Genomic DNA, 18371 nt, shown 5'->3' on the forward strand with positions numbered 1-18371 from the left:
GCCCCCTCAATCCCATATCGTCCCGTCCCAGCCAGAGGACCTCTGTCTTCGAAGGATTTAACTTCAGCCGGCTCCCACGTAACCATCCAGCCACAGCTTCCAAGCATCTGATCAGTGTGTCTGGGGCCGAGTCAGGATGGCCATCCATCATCAGATAGAGTTGGGTGTCATCAGCATACTGATGGCAGCCCAGCCCAAAACTCCGGACAAGCTGGGTGAGGGGGCGCATAAAGATGTTAAAAAGGCATCAGAAAGGGTGATTCCATCTTTGTTTGTCTTCCAGAGGGTTTTGGTGCAGGCGACAGGCTCCACTCCGAAAGGGGCGCAAATGCAGCAGCTGTCCGTTCCCAGAGTCCAGCAAGTTCCACAGCAGGTAATGTCCATTTTACAACAGAGACCAGGTTGCTCCCAGACTTCAGCTGAACCCTGTGCTGGCTTCAGAAGAAAGTCAAACGGAAAAGAATAGATCATATCGCACCATCAGATGTCTTAGTAAAAGGTAAAGGGACCCCTGACCATGAGGTCCAGTCGTGACTGACTCTGGGGTTGCGGCGCTCATCTCGCTTTATTGGCCGAGGGAGCCCGCGTACAGCTTCGGGGTCATGTGGCCAGCATGACTAAGCCTCTTTTGGCGAACCAGAGCAGCGCATGGAAATGCCGTTTACCTTCCCGCCGGAGCGGTACCTATTTACCTACTTGCACTTTGACGTGTTTTCGAACTGCTAGGTTGGCAGGAGCTGGGACTGAGCAATGGGAGCTCACCCTGTTGCGGGGATTCGAACCGCCAACCTAGTCCTAGTCAGCAAGTCCTAGGCTCTGTGGTTTAACCCACAGCGCCACCTGTGTCTCATAAGCAGCACCTTAGAGACCAGCTAAGTTTGTTATTGGTATGAGCTTTCGTGAGGAAGTGTGCATGCACACGAAAGCTCATACCAATAACAAACTTAGTTGGTCTCTAAGCTGCTACTAGAAGGAATTTATTTTTAAATTTTGTGATGATAAATACTTGATTCCTGAGTCCAGGTCACAGGCTCACCCTGTTCATACCCAAATGTGCCCTTAAGGCTGGATTTGTGAGCACAGCGACAATGGGGAGGCTTTTCCCATTCCCATCCAAACTGCAAAGGAATATTTGAGGTCACTGAAAGAGTCAGAATGGCTTTAGGACTGTTTTCCTGTACGGTTTCAGACATGTGGTTCTATATATTTATGTATGTGTTTGCTATGGTCCATTTATGAACATTTATTTTATATCTTAGACCTTATAATTCTCATAACATCGCTAATACGAATGTCTCCATAGTATAGGCACTGGAGAAGCACACGCTTTATCGTTTTTATTTGTCCACATAGCATGTTGTTGTTGTTGTTGTTTAGTCGTTTAGTCGTGTCCGACTCTTTGTGACCCCATGGACCAGAGAACGCCAGGCACTTCTGTCTTCCACTGCCCTCCTCAGTTTGGTCAAACTCATGCTGGTAGCTTCAAGAACACTGTTCCACCATCTCGTCCTCCGTCGTCCCCTTCTCCTTGTGCCCTCCATCTTTCCCAACATCAGGGTCTTTTCCAGGAAGTCTTCTCTTCTCATGAGGTGGCCAAAGTATTGGAGCCTCAGCTTCACAATCTGTCCCTCCAGTGAGCACTCAGGGCTGATTTCCTTCAGAATGGAGAGGTTTGATCTTCTTGCAGTCCATGGGACTCTCAAGAGTCTCCTCCACCATACCGGTAATTCAAAAGCATCAATTCTTCGGCGATCAGCCTTCTTTATGGTCCAGCTCTCACTTCCATACATCACTACTGGGAAAACCATAGCTTTTACTATACGGACCTTTGTCAGCAAGGTGATGTTTCTGCTTTTTAAGATGCTGTCTAGGTTTGTCATTGCTTTTCTCCCAAGGAGCAGGTGTCTTTTAATTTCGTGACTGCTGTCACCATCTGCAGTGATCATGGAGCTCAAGAAAGTAAAATCTCTCACTGCCTCCATTTCTTCCCCTTCTATTTACCAGGAGGTGATGGGACCAGTGGCCATGATCTTCGTTTTTTTGATGTTGAGCTTCAGACCATATTTTGCGCTCTCACCCTCATTAAGAGGTTCTTTCCACATAGCATAGAATTGTTAAAAGATTCCCCCTGCTCCCTGAACTCCTCTTCCATCTTCCCGGTTCCTTTGCGGGTCTTAGAATTGTGTCGTGGAAGAGGCTTTTGCTCAGCTGGGGTGCAGGGACACGAGACTGTTTCCCCCTCCTTTCCGCCTCCCAGTCCAGGGAGCTGGCGGGATGCTGATTCTGTTGTAGAGGCACAGTGGCAAGATTTCATGGCTACTCCCATCTCCATGCCTTTCTCTTAGGTGCAAACGGTACAGCACGTCTATCCAGCTCAAGTCCAGTACGTCGAAGGAGGAGAAGCTGTCTATACCAATGGGACCATGTAAGTATCCCTTCCCTCCCCTCCCCTCCCAGTTACAGTGGTGCCTCGCAAGACGAAATTAATCCGTTCCGTGAGGCTCTTCATCTAGCGGTTTTTTCGTCTTGCGAAGCAAGCCCATTGACAGCTTAGCGGATTAGCGCTATTAGCGGTTTAGCGGCTTTTAGCGGATCAGCTGATAAGCGGCTTAGCGGCTTAGGAAAAGGGGGGGAAGGGGGGAAAACCCGCAGGAACTTGCAAGACATTTCGTCTTGCGAAGCAAGCCCATAGGGAAATTTGTTTTGCGAAGCGCCTCCAAAACGGAAAACCCTTTCGTCTAGCGGGTTTTCCGTCTTGCGAGGCGTTCGTCTTGCGGGGCACCACTGTACCATATTGGCCTGAATATAAGCCTCACTGTTTTCCCCAAATTCCAACTGTGAAAAGTTAAAAGGTGGCTTAAATTCGTGACCTTACAAAAACTGGCTTTTACGACATCGCTGCCGGAACAGACATACGGTAAGACGGAACAGGTGTGAGTGCCTGTGGAATTTTAAGGGAGCAACTTATGTTCGGCTTTTTTCCTTTTTTCCCCTTTCCCCCCCTTGAATTTTAAAAGTGCGGCTTATATTCAGGCGTGGCCAATACGGTATTTGTTTTTTGTTTTGATTCAAACACACACCCCGTCCCCCCTTCATCCAGGTGAATACTGGGGCAACGTACCATATCTATAGCATGTCTGAGCACCTTCCGTCCTCTGCCTCTGCCTGCCCCCTACCCCCCGAGGAGCTCAGGGTAGTTTTTTAGTTTAGAGAGAAGGCTATTAAGAGGAGACACAATCAATGTGTATGAAATAATGAATGCCGGGCTGGGGGAGAAACGTGGAAAGAGGAATGCTTTTTCACCCTTTTTTTTCTGTGGTGGTGGGAACATCCAGTGGATCTGAATGCCATAAGAATTCATGACAGATAAAATTCGGGTCGCAGTTGTAGCATACATAAATAACCTTTTTTGACACCTGGGAATTTCAGTCTGAATTATCCCCAACAGAAAGGACTCGGGGCGGGGTGAGGGGGAGTACTTTTAAACATTTTTTTCAATTCATTATAAATCATTTCCCAGGGCAATATCTGGTTTTCAACTTTGTGATATTATCACCAGCTTAACACCACAATATACCGATATATCACAATGCCTGGAACAAGGATGAAGCTATGTACATGCTTCATGGTCCTTCCCGCCCCCCCCCCCCCGCCCCCCAGTATCGTGATTTTTGTATAGCACACACAAACACACACCCTGATTTGCAATATATTGCCAGGTCAAAAATTATGGAAGCAAGATCACGATACGGACTTTGGATAATATAGTGAGATATTGAATTACCCCCAACAGAAAGGACTCTGGTTTTGGGGGTAAAGTACTTTCAAACCCCTTTTTCCCCCATTTTTTTTATTGATTTTCCAAATTTATAATAACTATAACGCACAAAGAAAAAAGAAAAACATTACAATACTAAGAGGAATAACAAAAACATCTAAACACCTATTACTTTAAGTCCTATTTTAATTTACATTGTTAACTGACTTCCTCTATTCCCCCCTTACTGAGTTTCAATGAATCACCTTGTAACAGCTCTCCAATATCCTGTTTCTAATCAAATTAACTCCATCAATTTACTATCTTCATTCTCTTTTCGTTATTATCTGAATCCATAATATTTACAGTTAATTCTTACTATAATCCTAGGCCTATATGATACCTTCAAGTGATTCTGCTTATCTTATGATACAATATTTAGCTAAATAAACTTTATAATAATAATTTATAATATATACCCCACCCATCTGGCTGAGTTTCCCCAGCCACTCTGGGCGGCTCCCAATCAAGTATTAAAAACAATACAGCGTTAAATATTAAAAACTTCCCTGAACAGGGCTGCCTTCAGATGTCTTTTAAAGAGAAGATAGCTGCTTATTTCCTTCACATCTGAAGGGAGGGTGTTCCACAGGGCGGGTGCCACTACCGAGAAGGCCCTCTGTCTGGTTCCCTGTAACCTTACTTCTTGCAATGAGGGAACCGCCAGAAGGCCCTCGGCGCTGGATCTCAGTGTCCGGGCTGAACAATGGAGGTGGAGACGCTCCTTCAGGTCTACTGGACCAAGGCCGTTCAGGGCTATAAAGGTCAGCACCAACACTTTGAACTGTGCTTGGAAACATACTGGGAGCTAGTGTAGGTCTTTCAAGACAGGTGTTATGTGGTCTCGGCGGCCGGTCCCAGTCCCCAGTCTAGCTGCCGCATTCTGGATTAATTGCAGTTTCCGGGTCACCTTCAAAGGGAGCCCCATGTAGAGCTCATGGCAGTAGTCCAAGTGGGAGATAACTAGAACATGCACCACTCTGGCCAGACAGTCTGCGGGCAGGTAGGGTCTCAGCCTGCGTACCAGATGGACCCTCTCGGAAGGCCCTCCTGCCTGACAGCATGTGTTCGTAACTAAACCCCTTGTCTCTTTGTCTCCTGTCTCTTTGTGGTCTTCCGGCAGACGTGCCGCTTATTCCTACAACACGGAAGCTCAGATCTACGCCCCCAGCAGTGCCTCCTCCTACTTCGAATCGCAGGGAGGCAGCTCTCAGGTGAGCACGGGGCCCTCGTCGCCCACCACCATCCCCTCGCACGGCATGGTGGGCATCGCGATGGACATCGGGGGAAGCCAGATCGTGTCCAGCTCGGGAGCCTACCTCATCCACAGCGGCATGGAGAGCGCCAGGCACGCCCTCTCCCACACCTCGCGCTCCTCCCCAGCCACGGTACGTCGGGGCTGGCCACCTCCTTGAAGTCCGACGGAGGTGCATTCTGAGAAGGGTGTGTGTGTTTCAGGCACCTGCAAGGGAATAATAATAATAATAATACAGTGGTGCCTCGCAAGACAAAATTAATCCGTTCCGCGAGTCTCTTCGTCTAGCAGTTTTTTCGTCTTGCGAAGCAAGCCCGTTGACAGCTTAGCGGATTAGCGCTATTAGCGGCTTAGCGGATAAGCACATAAGCGCCTTAGCGGCTTAGAAAAAGGGGAGGGGGAGGGGGGAAAAACCTGCAGGAACTTGCAAGACATTTTCGTCTTGCGAAGCAAGCCCATAGGAAATTCGTTTTGCGAAGCGCCTCCAAAACGGAAAACCCTTTCGTCTAGCGGGTTTTCCGTCTTGCGAGGCATTCGTCTTGCGGGGCACCACTGTAATTTATTATTTATACCCCGCCCATCTGGCTGAGTTTTCCCAGCCACTCTGGGCGGCTCCCAATCAAGTGTTAAAAACAGTACAGCGTTACATATTAAAAACTTCCCTGAACAGGGCTGCCTTCGGATGTCTTCTGAATGTCAGGTAGTTGTTTATCTCTTTGATATCTGATGGGAGGGCGTTCCACAGGGTGGGCGCCACTACCAAGAAGGCCCTCTGTCTAGTTCCCTGTAGCCTCACTTCTCGCAATGAGAGAACCGCCAGAAGGCCCTCGGCGCTGGATCTCAGTGTCCGGGCTAAACGATGGGGGTGGAGACGCTCCTTCAGGTATACAGGACCGAGGCCGTTTAGGGCTTTAAAGGTCAGCACCAACACTTTGAATTGTGCTTGGAAACGTACTGGGAGCCCGTGTAGGTCTTTCAAGACAGGTGTTATGTGGTCTCGGCGGCCGCTCCCAGTCACCAGTCTAGCTGCCACATTCTGGATTAATTGCAGTTTCCAGGTCACCTTCAAAGGGAGCCCCACGTAGAGTGCATGGCAGTAGTCCAAGTGGGAGATAACTAGAGCATGCACCACTCTGGTGAGGCCGTTTAGGGCTTTAAAGGTCAGCACCAACACTTTGAATCGTGCTCGGAAACGTACTTGGGAAGGCGGCGGTGATTGTTGGACATTGGGACTGGCAGGGTGGAACCCGTAGCTAGAGCCAGATTTGGTGCAGATGGAGTCAACTCAGTCTAGGGCAGGGGTCAGCAACCTTTTTCATCCGTGGGCCAGTCCACTGTCCCTCAGACCATGTGGTGGGCCGGACTATATTTTGGAGAGAAAAAATATGAATGAATTTCTACGCCCCACAAATAACCCAGAGATGCATTTTAAATAAAAACACACATTCTACTCATGTAAAAACACGCTGATTCCCGGACCGTCCGCGGGCTGGATTGAGAAGGCGATTTGGGCCGGATCCGGCCCCTTGGCCTTAGTTTGCCTACCCCTGATCTAGGGTTCTTCCTCATCTGTGTCACTGCTGAGTAATAGGAGGGCAGGGACGTGGGTGGCGCTGTGGTCTAAACCACTGAGCCTCTTGGGCTTGCCGATCAGAAGGTTGGTGGACAAACACCGGCTCCGTCAGCCTAAAAGCAAGATGAGCGCCGCAACCCCATAGTTGCCTTTGGCTGGACTTAACCGTCCAGGGGTCCTTTGTCTTTTACTTTACACTCATCTCAGACTCATCTGTCTGCTACCAGCTAGTGTAGACGCGGGTGGCACTGAGGTCTAAACCACTGAGCCTCTTGGGCTTGCCGATCGGAAGGTCAGTGGTTCGAATCCCTGTGACGGGGTGAGCTCCCGTTGCTCAGTCCCAGCTCCTGCCCACCTAGCAGTTCGAAAGTACGTCAGAGTGCAATTAGATAAATAGGTACCGCTCCGGTGGGAAGGTAAACGGCATTTCCATGCACTGGTCTGGTTCGCCAGAAGCGGCTTAGTCATGCTGGCCACATGACCCGGAAGCTGTACGCCGGCTCCCTCAGCCAATAAAGCGAGATGAGCGCCGCAACCCCAGAGTCAGCCACGACTGGACCTAATAGTCAGGGGTCCTTTTACCTTTTTATGTGCTGTAAACACAGCTGATACCTTTATGCCCTGATCTGGACTCTGTACTTCTGAAAATAGCATTAGCTTTTTCTGCCGCTGCATCACATGGTTTAAGTTGGGGGGCCAGTGCCCCATTTACGTAGTGGATCAGCGTCCACTGGGAGTAGAAGTACGAAAGTTGAGCATCTCTGCTGCAGTAGATAAATGGACATTTGGGACTCAGGTGTGTGTGTCTTGGGGTGGGCCTAAAAGCAACTCTTCTGTTTCGCATGGGGTACTGCCAAACTTTGCATTTACATCCAGTGCATTGAGCCTTTTATATACCTCCCCGCAAGATGGGAGAAATAAAAGGCTTTAAAGCTGTGCAGATCGGACTCATAGTTGTCAACCCACAGATTTGAAAATAAGGGACCAGCAGCCTCGAAAATAAGGGATCGGCAGCCAAAATAAGGGATTTTAGTCAACCAGCAGCCAAACAAAACCTCAAGCGGTAGTTCCCACAGCGCAGCAACCCGGCAAAGGGGATGCAGCAAGGAAAACCACCGTCACCTCTCCGCTGGGAAGCGCTGAGCAAAGGCGAGTCCCCAGGCAACGCGGCTGATTTGATCGGCACAAGGCATGCAAGCTCCACCCCCCAGTCGTTCTTAGACTCCTTATTGTGTGAGCAACATAGCCAAGCAACACAGTTGGAGCCTCCCTCCTCCCTGGCCGGCAGAGAGTGAGGGAGAGGAGCTGCTTCCTTTGAATCCTGGGAAATTTAAGGGACATCATCAATAAGGGACAGCAGTGGGACACAGCGCTGGGATAAGGGACTTTCCCGCCAAATAAGGGACGGTTGACAGCTATGATCGGACTGCTTTGAGGAAAAGTTGAAGGAGCTGAGCAATACTGAAGAAGAGAAGACTTAAGGGGGGGGATGATGGCAGATTTCTTTTTCGCGTGAAAAAGGGCAGACACCGAAAGACTGATATCCAATGCTGGTTTTAGATGTACCCATTGAAATGAATGAGCATGGCCAATTTGGGCCCATTAATTCCAGTGGGTCCGAGTAAACCCTTTCTGCTTTCAACCCCCAAGTCGTCACTGCCTTCCTGTTTTGATATGTGACTTCTAAATCAATATAAACGCCTGATAAACCTATATTTTCAGCGCAAGGGGCTGCTTCTTTCTCTTTCGCACCCCCTCCCCCCCAAAAAAAAATACCACCTGCACTGTGTGGCTTCTTTTGCATGCCTTCCACTCCCCCCCCCCCCAGTGTAACATTCGTGCTTTCCTGTGCCTGATCCCACACCCCACTTCACCTGTTTGAGGGAAGGGCTTCACAGTGGCTCAGGCAGGTCTCCCCGGCTGTTTGCCGAATGTCTGATTTCCCTTCTTTTTTCTCTCTCTCTGGCCCTGCTGCCGCCCCTTTTCCAGCTTGAAATGGCGATTGAAAACCTCCAAAAAAATGAAGGCATAACGTCGCACAAAAGCAGCTTGCTCAACAGCCATGTAAGTTTGCCTCCCACCTGCCTGGCTCCTCCGTAGACAAACCCACCCCCTGCCCCGGCGCCCTGTTTTCCAGCTTCTGTGCGCTTTTCAGAATCCCATTTACTGCAGCAAAGCACAAGCCGAGCATCTTGTGGCAAGCACGTATCTCCCCCCCCCCCCCCCCGGTTGCCGGGAGCAAACCTCAGCCCTGTAAACGATTCATTAAATCAGTGGTTCCCAATTAGCGAAGTACTGCGGACTCCGCTCTTTTCCAAAAGCCAAGCCGTGCACCCCCTACTTTTGAAAACGTTGACTAGGGTAGTTTTTTGTTGCGCGAATGGTGCAACGGAACCTCTGGCACCCGCAGATCCACCAATTAACGTATTTTTCGCTCTATAAGACGCACCAGACCACAAGACGCACCTAGTTTTTGGAGGAGGGAAACAAGGAAAAAAATATTCTGCATCTCAGAAGCCAGAACAGCAAGAGGGATCGCTGCGCAGGGAAAGCAGCGATCCCTCTTGCTGTTCTGGCTTCTGGGATAGCTGCGCAGCCTGCATTCGCTCCATAAGACACACACACATTTCCCCTTTTTAGGAGGGAAAAAGTGCGTCTTATAGAGCAAAAAAATACGGTAAATGTGCTCCCCGGTTTTGAGCTTGTGAGGCGCACACATCACGAGGCAAGGCTAGGGTTTTTGGGAGGGCAGCAGAGACAGATAGACCGCAGGTAGTCAAAAAGGACCATGTTATCTGGGAAGCTTCCCCACTCCTGAAATGCAATATAAGAAAATTGTACTTAATCAGATCTGTCTACCTCAGTATTGTCTGCACTGACTGGCAGCCACTCTGCAGGGTTAATAATAATAATAATAATAATAATAATAATAATAATAATAATTTATTATTTATACCCCGCCCATCTGGCTGGGTTTCCCCAGCCACTCTGGGCGGCTTCCAACAAAACACTAAAATACAATAACCTATTAAACATTAAATGCTTCCCTAAACAGGGCTGCCTTTAGATGTCTTCTAAAAGTTTGGTACTTACTTTCCTCTTTGACATCTGGTGGGAGGGCGTTCCACAGGGCGGGCGCCACTACCGAAAAGGCCCTCTGCTTGGTTCCCTGTAACTTGGCTTCTCTCAGCAAGGGAGCTGCCAGAAGGCCCTTGGTGCTGGACCTCAGTGTCGGGCAGAGCGGGTCATACAATCGTACAATTGTAGAGATGCCAAGGACCTTCCATGTGTGAACCTGGCCACTGAGCTGCAGTTTCCCTCCTATAAACCAAGCCCCCTGTTTTAGCCCCTGTGCTTCCGAACGAAGGGCTGATTTGAAAGGAAATGGTGGGATGCTGCCATGGGCAAGCCAGGCTGTGGAATCATTTAGTTCAGTGTTTCCCGCACTGGCTGGCAGGGGCTTTCCGGGGTTCCATGTAGGGGTGTCACTCTCAACCCTACCGGGGATCCTAAAGGTTGACCTTCTGCATGCGTGATTGCAGGCCGCCTAAGACACAGCAATGGCCAAGCTGCCCATTGACGCCCACAAACATTAAGCCTGTGTGGCATATTAACTGCTTTGTATGTGCTGCTGGGTACCGATCAATTACTTGTACCAGGGGCGCTGGTGGCGCTGTGGTCTAAACCACTGCGCCTCCTAGGCTTGCTGATCAGAAGGTCGGCGGTTCGAATCCCCGCAATGACGGGGTGAGCTCCCGTTGCTCTGTCCCAGCTCCTGCCAACCTAGCAGTTCGAAAGCACACCAGTGCAAGTAGATAAATAGGTACCGCTGCGGCGGGAAGGTAAACGGCGTCTCCATGCACTCTGGTTTCCATCACAGTGTTCCATTGTGCCAGAAGAGGTTTAGTCCTGCTGGCCACATGACCCAGAAAGCTGTCTGTGGACAAATGCCGGTTCCCTCGGCCTGTAAGCGAGATGAGTGCTGCCTTTGACTGGACTTAACCGTCCAGGGGTCTTTTACCTTTACCTTTTAAAAAGATTACTTGTACACCGCCCACCTGACAGGGTTGCCCCAGCACCTTTGGACGGCTTCCAACATAATAAAAACGCAGCAAATAATAATAATATTCTAATTTATTGACCAGCCACTCTGGGCGGTTTCCAACACAATAGAGAAACAGCAAATATCAAACATTTAAAATTTCCTGGCTGCCTTCAGATGTCTCCGGAAAGTCGCACAGTTGTTTATCTCCTTTGACATCTGACGGGAGGGCGTTCCACAGGGCAGGCGCCACCACCGAGAAGGCCCTCTGCCTGGTTCCCTGCAACCTCACGTCCCGCAGGGAGGGAACCGCCAGAAGGCCCTAGGAGCTGAATGATGGGGGTGGAGACACTCCTTCACGTATACTGGACCGAGGCCATTTAGGGATTGAAAGGTCAGCACCAACACTTTGAATTGTGCTCCAAAACGTACTGGGAGCCAACGTAGGTCTTTCAGGACTGGTGTTATATGGTCTCAGCGGCCACTCCCAGTCCCCAGTCTAGCTGCCGCATTCTGGATTAGTTGTAGCTTCTGAGTCACCTTCAAAGCTTTGCTTCTGGTCCACTGCTCCTTCCAGAAATGCCCCCCTTATCCGCAGCCTTCCCTGTCTTCCGTCGCAGCAGAACTTCCTCTGCTTGGCTCCTCTTTCTGTCCTCTCCTAAAGTGGTGCCCCTTCTTGCTACCTGCCAAGTTAACTGCATGCTCCTTAGCCCTTCTCAGAGCTCTTGGTAGCTTCTCTCAGTTGTTGGGTTCAGGGGAGGAAGAGCAGGGAGGAAAGCAACAGTTGGGCAGGAAAGAGCTGCGGTCACTCTGAACTTAGGTCTATCTGAAGCCATCCTATAACATGTTAGGCCGGGGCTGGGGAACTTTTTTTGGCCTGGCAGCCAGCGGCGTAGCGTGGGTTGTCAGCACCCGGGACAAGGCAAGTAATTTGCGCCCCCTAACCCGGGGCAAGGCAAGTAATTAGCGCCACCTAACCCAGTGCAAGGCAAGTAATTTGCGCCCCCTAACCCGGGGCAAGGCAAGTAATTTGTGCCCCTAACCCGCCGCCGCTGCCAGCTTCTTCTTGCTGCTGCCTGGGCTGGGGTATCTACGGTAAGGTAGCCACGGCGGCGGCGGCGGGTCCGTGTCAGGTGATCTGAGGCGAGCTGCCGCTGGCGCTGCCGCCCAAACGACGCCGCTTGCCCAGAGGAGGAGGAGGGCAGAGAGGCGAGGAAAATGCAACATGGCCCAGCAGCTGCTGCAGCAGCGGCGGCAGCAGGGCTGTGAGGAGGGGCTGCCTGGTGCGCCCTCCGTGGCCCTGACGCATGGGGACCGCGGCGAGCGCTGAGAGCCGCTGCCTGCCGGACGCCTTCAGCCCGGACGCGCGCACAGCTCGTCGGTTCCGCGAGACATGGGGCTCTGCTACAGCCTGCGCCCGAGGCTCTTCGGCGACTCCGGAGGCGGCGAGCGCGCCCCCCCCAGATGTTGCGCCCGGTGCGGCCGGCCCCCCCTGCACCCCCCACGCTACGCCACTGCTGGCAGCCCAGATCTTCATCTCCCTTCCTCCATCCCTGCAGGTGTCCCCCCCAACCCAAAGTTGAACAGTGGGTAGAGAGGCCAGCCCCTCACCAGCATGTTTCCTGCATGAAACACTGGCAGGGATGAGGTTCTCTGCTTCATTGGTTCATGAGTCGGCGGGGGGCGCCTGAAGTTTTAGTCTGGCCCTGACTAAATAGTTTCGTGGGTCCAGCTGGATGCCCTGGTAGGGATCGAAGCTTCTGCCTTCAAGATCGCACTTGCTCCACCGCTAAGCTGCCGATTTCCCACGACAAATTCAGGTTTCGTCCCTTGCAACGACAGAAAAAATTGGCCTACCCAACCATTTTGTGGGCCTGCGATCAGACCGTAGTAGAATTTATTTTATTGCATGAAATTTCTTCGGCCATCCCTCGTAGCCGAGTAAGATTGCCTTCCCTAAACACGGTTTTAACAGTGAGTCCGTAGGTGACTGTGGAGGCCAGTTCTGGATCCCCACGTCCTTCCACAGTGGGGACATAAGTTTCTGGGCAGGAGCTGATCACAGTGTGGATTTGCCAAGCGTGCCTTCCTCCTAGCACGTTTCTCCCTTGCATCCTGAGTTCGAGCGTCTTCAAGGCCCATGACACCTTTGCTAAAGGCTGTTCTCCAGCATGAAATTTATACACCCCTCATAGCAGTTTGCAAAAGATGACAGCTGCCTTTTGTGCGTTTGCTTGGTGGTAAGGGGGAGAGGTTCATAGAATCGAATCATAGATTTGTAGAGTTGGAAGGCCCCCTGTGGATCATCTATCCCAACCCCCCGCAATGCAGGAATATTATCTGTCCCATACAGGAATCGAACCCGCAACCTTGGGGTCATCACCACTGCGCTCTAACCAACTGAGCTATCCTAGTGCCCTCTTTTATGTTTGGTTCCAATTGCGTCCTCTGTGGGAGCTGTGCGCATGCGAACGAGCGGGACCCAGCATGCAAAACCCTCTTAAATTCTCTCTTCCCCCTTCTCTCCCTTTAAAAAATCAAATCAAATCTGCAGCTCCAGTGGCTGCTGGACAACTATGAGACGGCCGAAGGGGTCAGCCTGCCCCGCAGTTCTCTCTATAACCATTACCTGCGCCACTGCCAAGAGCACAAGCTGGACCCCGTGAACGCCGCGTCCTTCGGGAAGCTGATCCGCTCCGTCTTCATGGGACTGAGGACCCGCCGGCTTGGAACAAGGTTTGCAGGGCAGACGGGGTTGCGGCAGAGGGGGCTTAAGAGGCTTCTGCATACACCGGGCCAAAACCCCCAAGGACCAGAAACTTCGCTTTATTTCTTGGGACTGCAGCTCAGCGCTGGAGGGCATACCGTATTTTTCGCTCTATAGGGCGCACCGGACCATGGGGCACACCTAGTTTTTTGGGGGGGAAATAAAGAAAAAAAATTTACCACCCCCCTAGCCCCAAAGAGCAAAGAAGCCAAGACAGCCAGCGGGATCCATCCTGCTGGCTGTATTGGCTTCCTCTTTAGCCACGCACAACCTCTCCAGCCGGGAGAGGCTGCACGCGGCTTCGTTTTTAGCCACGGGGCTGGGGCAGGGGAAGCCCGAGCTTCTCCCACCCCAGCCCCCAGAACGAGTCTGGGAGCAGCAGTGAGGTTGCGCGCAACCTCGCCTTCGCTCCCGGATCTTGCTGCTATCCGCAAGCCTTCTGATCCCGGCAGGAACTCCCGCCGGGCTCCGAAGGCTTGCGGATAGCTGCCCAAAGCCCGGGGTGCACAGCGCTGCGCTCCCCGGGATTTGGGCTGCTGCCTGCTATCCGCAAGCTCAGAAGGCTTGTGGATAGCTGCCTGAAGCCTGGAGAGCAAGAGGGGTCGGTGCGCACCAACCCCTCTCGCTCTCCAGGCTTCAGCGAAAGCCTGCATTCGCCCCACAGGACACACACACATTTCCCCTTCATTTTTGGAGGGGGGAAAGTGTGTCCTATAGAGCGAAAAATACGGTACTTTCCAAGCCTGTGCAACCCCCATTGTCTCTAGGCAGGGCCGCGAAAGACCCTATGAGAGCTGCAAAAAGGCAGTATTTGCAGTGCCCGGCTAGATGGACCCAATTATCTGACTTGGCGTAAGGCTACTTCCGGCGTTCTTATTTAAAGCCAGCCCTTTGTTTTTGGAGACTGAGAACTAGAATCCTGCTGGGGTGGGGAGGGTTAAGGAAGGACGATTGCTAATACTAATAATAATTTATTTATACCCTGCCCATCTGGCTGTGTTTCCCCAGCCACTCTGGGCGGCTCCCAACAGAATATTACTACTAATAATAAAGTGATAAAACATCAAACATTAAAAGCTTCCCTAAACAGGGCTGCCTTCAGATGTCTTCTAAAAGTCAGATAGATGTTTATTTCCTTGACATCTGGTGGGAGGGCTTTCCAGAGGGCGGGTGCCACCACCGAGAAGGCCCTCTGCCTCGTTCCCTGTCACCTCACTTCTCGCAGGGAGGGAACTGCCAGAAGGCCCTCAGAGCTGGGCCACAGTGAACAATGGGGGTGGAGACGCTCCTTCAGGTACACTGGGCCGTTTAGGGCTATAAAGGTTAGCACCAACAATTTTAGTTGTGCCCGGAAACGTCCTGGGAGCCAACGTAGGTCTTTCAAGACCGGTGTTATGTGGTCTCGGCGGCCGCTCCCAGTCCCCAGTCTAGCTGCCGCATTTTAGATTAGTTGCAGTTTCCAGGTCACCTTCAAAGGGAGCCCCATGTAGAGCGCATTGCAATAGTCCAAGCAGGAGATAACCAGAGCATGCGCCACTCTGGAGAGACAGTGCGCAGGCAGGGAGGCTCTCAGCCAGCGTATAATAAAATAATAATAATAAAATTTTATTTATATCCCGCCCTCCCCTACCGAAGCTGGGCTCAGAGCGGCTAACAACAGTAAAATAATACAGCATTCTAAAATCAATTCGTTATAAAATCAGTTCAAATCAAATTGATGGCAACCATTGTAATAATAATACAATGGGAGAAAGCACTTGTTCGGCCTCTTCTGTCCGAAAGACCACAGAGCCGCTGCCACGTAGCACTGGAAGCTCCGTCCTGATTGAAATTCCGGAGAATTTCGGCCAGTGAAAGCAGTGCCACTCAACATGGACCAAGGGGTCTGACCTGGTATAGCAGAACTTTCTATGAAGGGTGCTCAGAGACTTCAAACGCTGAGCCCGGTGACATGGAAACCCTAGACTTGCAAGTTGCTAGTTACACTGGTGCCCCGCAAGACGAACGCCTCGCAAGACAGAAAACCCGCTAGATGAAAGGGGTTTCCGTTTTGGAGGCGCTTCGCTAAACGAATTTCTCTATGGGGTTGCTTCGCAAGACGAAAAAATCTTGCAAGTTCCCGTGGGTTTATTTCGCTTTTTCGCCCCTTTCCTAAGCCGCTAAGCCGCTTATCAGCTATTCCGCTGATAAGCCGCTTAACAGCTGATCGCTAAAAGCCGCTAGACCGCTAATAGCGCTAATCCGCTAAGCCGTCAATGGGCTTGCTTCGCAAGACGAAAAAACCGCTATACGAAGAGAATCGCGGAACGGATTCTTTTCGTCTTGCGAGGCACCACTGTACCGTATTTTTCGCTCTATAGGACGCACTTTTTCCCCTCCAAAAATGAAGGGGAAATGTGTGTGCGTCCTATGGAGCGAATGCAGGCTTTCGCTGAAGCCTGGAGAGGGAGAGGGGTCGGTGCGCACCGACCCCTCTCGCTCTCCAGGCTTCAGGCAGCTCTCCGCAAGCCTTCGGAGAGCGGCGGGAGTTTTCGCCGGGCTCAGAAGGCTTGCGGATAGCAGCAAGCTCCGAGAGCGAAGGCAAGGTTACGTGCAACCTCGCCCCCACTCCCAGACCCGTTCTGGGGTCGGGGGAACTTCAGGCTTCCCCCGCCCCAGCCCTGCGGCTAAAAACGAAGCCAAGACAGCGAGCGGGATCCATCCTTCTCTGTCTTGGCTTCTGCCAAAGCCGCGCGCAGCCTCTCCCGACTGGAGAGGTTGTGCGTGGCTAAAGAGGAAGCCAAGACAGCCAGCAGAATGGATCCCGCTGGCTGTCTTGGCTTCTTTGCTCTTTGGGGCTGAGGGGTGGTAAATTTTTTTTTCTTTATTTCCCCCCCCAAAAAACTAGGTGCGCCTATGGTCCGGTGCGCCCTATAGAGCGAAAAATACGGTATGCCCTCCAGCGCTGAGCTGCAGTCTCTAGAAATAAAGCGAAGTTTCTGGTCCTCGGGGGTTTTGAAGGGAAATCAAGCCCGGTGTATGCAGAGGCCTCTTAATTCCCCCCCCCCCTAAAAACTAGGTGCGCCCTATGGAGCAAAAAATACGGTAGGTTGTTGTTGTTTTGACTTAACCAATCTTCTCCCTCTCAGGGGAAATTCCAAATACCATTACTACGGTATCCGCCTCAAGCCGGACTCCCCACTCAACCGCTTGCAGGAAGACGCCCAGTATATGGCGATGAGGCAGCAGCCCATTCACCAGAAACAAAGGTATTTGATTTTCCAAAAATGTAAACATACAACAAAACCATTTCCAAATCTACTTACTGAGATTACTCTGAATCTCCTGACTTCTCCCCATCCCTTCCACGGGTCCTGTTTTCAACTGCATATCGATACTTCTCCAATTTTCCATCTTCCTAGATTACCTATACATTCTGTTAACATTACAGGTGTGTTTAAAATCCTGCTAATATATATATATTAACTTTTTTTATTCAAAATTAAAACATATTATCCTTATTCCCCCCCCCCATTTTTCCTCCCTCTCCCCCACAAAACCCACCCACCCTCACCCCCCGACTTCCCTCAGTTCCAGTCTTTGATTTCTCTAAAACTGCTGTTTTCTGCATGTTACACAGTTGTATAGATCCTCAAACTATTTAGCTGATTTTTATCAATGAAAAGTTTGTGAACGTTTATTCAAAACCAGCCAAGGAGTCCAGTTCGCTTTGTTGCATCTTCAAATACTTTGTAAAGGGTTTCCATTCATCTTTAAAGTCACAGTTATCCTTGTCCCGTAGCTTATATGTCAGTTTTGCCAGTTCTGCATAGTCCATTAATTTTTCTTGCCATGATTCTTTAGTTGGGGTTTCTTCAGTCTTCCATCCTTGTCTATTAGAACTCTCGCGGCCATTGTCGCATATCGATACTTCTCCTATTTTCCATCTTCCTATATTATCTATACATTCTGTTAACATTACAAATGTGTTTAACATCCTGCTAATATTTTGGCCTGTTTACAACGGTTTTGTATATACATTGTAAACATTTCCCATTCTTTTTTAAATTTCTTGTCTTCTCAATTCCTGAGAAGAAACATAACAAAACTCTGGGGTTTTTTGTGTGTTCGTGGTTGTAGCCACTGGCCAAGAAGGCCGCCTGAGCTCACATTTTAACCATTTGCTCAGAAGCAGGGCTCAAACCAAGATGCAGCCATCGTTTGAAATACACACTTTGAAAGTTGCCGTTTTCCCAACCGAACAACAGGTGCTTGAGGTGTCTAAAAACGTGTGCATGCAGAAATGCGCTGCGCTAGCGATGCTTGCAAAAAAAGAAGGCGTGTCATTAGGAGAAATGCAAGCTCAAAATGCCGCAACAGATGTCTGCTATGACTTTAATAATAATAATAATAATAATAATAATTTTTATTTATACCCCGCCCTCCCCAGCCAAGGCCGGGCTCAGGGCGGCTAACAAGCAATAATAAAAACAAGTTGAATGAATACAACTTAAAAACAAGATTAAAATACAACATTAAAATATTGAAACATTAAAATATTAAAATGCAGCCTCATCACAGGAGGAGAAAGGGAAAAGAAAAAAGAAAGGGGGAGGGAATCAAATTGGCCAATTTTTGCAAGCCAATTTTTATTTAAATAATTTATCTTAACAACCTATCTCATTAATTAATTCAACATATCCTTTCCATCTTTTACCATATTCTGTTCTTCAATTTACCTTAATTTATTTAACCCTATCTTACCTTAAAAACCTTAAGATTCAAAGTTTAAACCATAGTTATACATAACTCCTTAAATCCTTTCTACTAAAGCCAATTAGTTCCTTTCCAGCATTTCCCCTGATATTTCACTAATATTACGCTAATTCCATAAATGGGGAAAAAAAGAAAGAAATTTCCCCCTAATTATTATCCAAC

General features: G+C 49.9%; 1 protein-coding gene across 3 annotated transcripts in view; it reads left to right on the forward strand.

Moving 5' to 3' along the window:
* Positions 1-18371, forward strand: part of RFX2 (regulatory factor X2) — a 65729-nt gene that overhangs the window by 24851 nt on the left and 22507 nt on the right. Inside the window, exons 3-8 of one of the 3 annotated variants that reach the window (XM_079960584.1) lie at positions 284-373; positions 2346-2425; positions 4941-5205; positions 8635-8709; positions 13242-13423; positions 16583-16702. In XM_079960584.1, the coding sequence (XP_079816710.1) occupies positions 284-373; positions 2346-2425; positions 4941-5205; positions 8635-8709; positions 13242-13423; positions 16583-16702 (812 nt within the window). The remainder of the gene's footprint in view (positions 1-283; positions 374-2345; positions 2426-4940; positions 5206-8634; positions 8710-13241; positions 13424-16582; positions 16703-18371) is intronic. The other 2 variants (XM_079960586.1, XM_079960585.1) reach the window with 2 other exon arrangements.

Source organism: Podarcis cretensis, assembly GCF_951804945.1.
Source record: "Podarcis cretensis genome assembly, chromosome: 18".
NCBI lineage: Eukaryota > Metazoa > Chordata > Lepidosauria > Squamata > Lacertidae > Podarcis > Podarcis cretensis.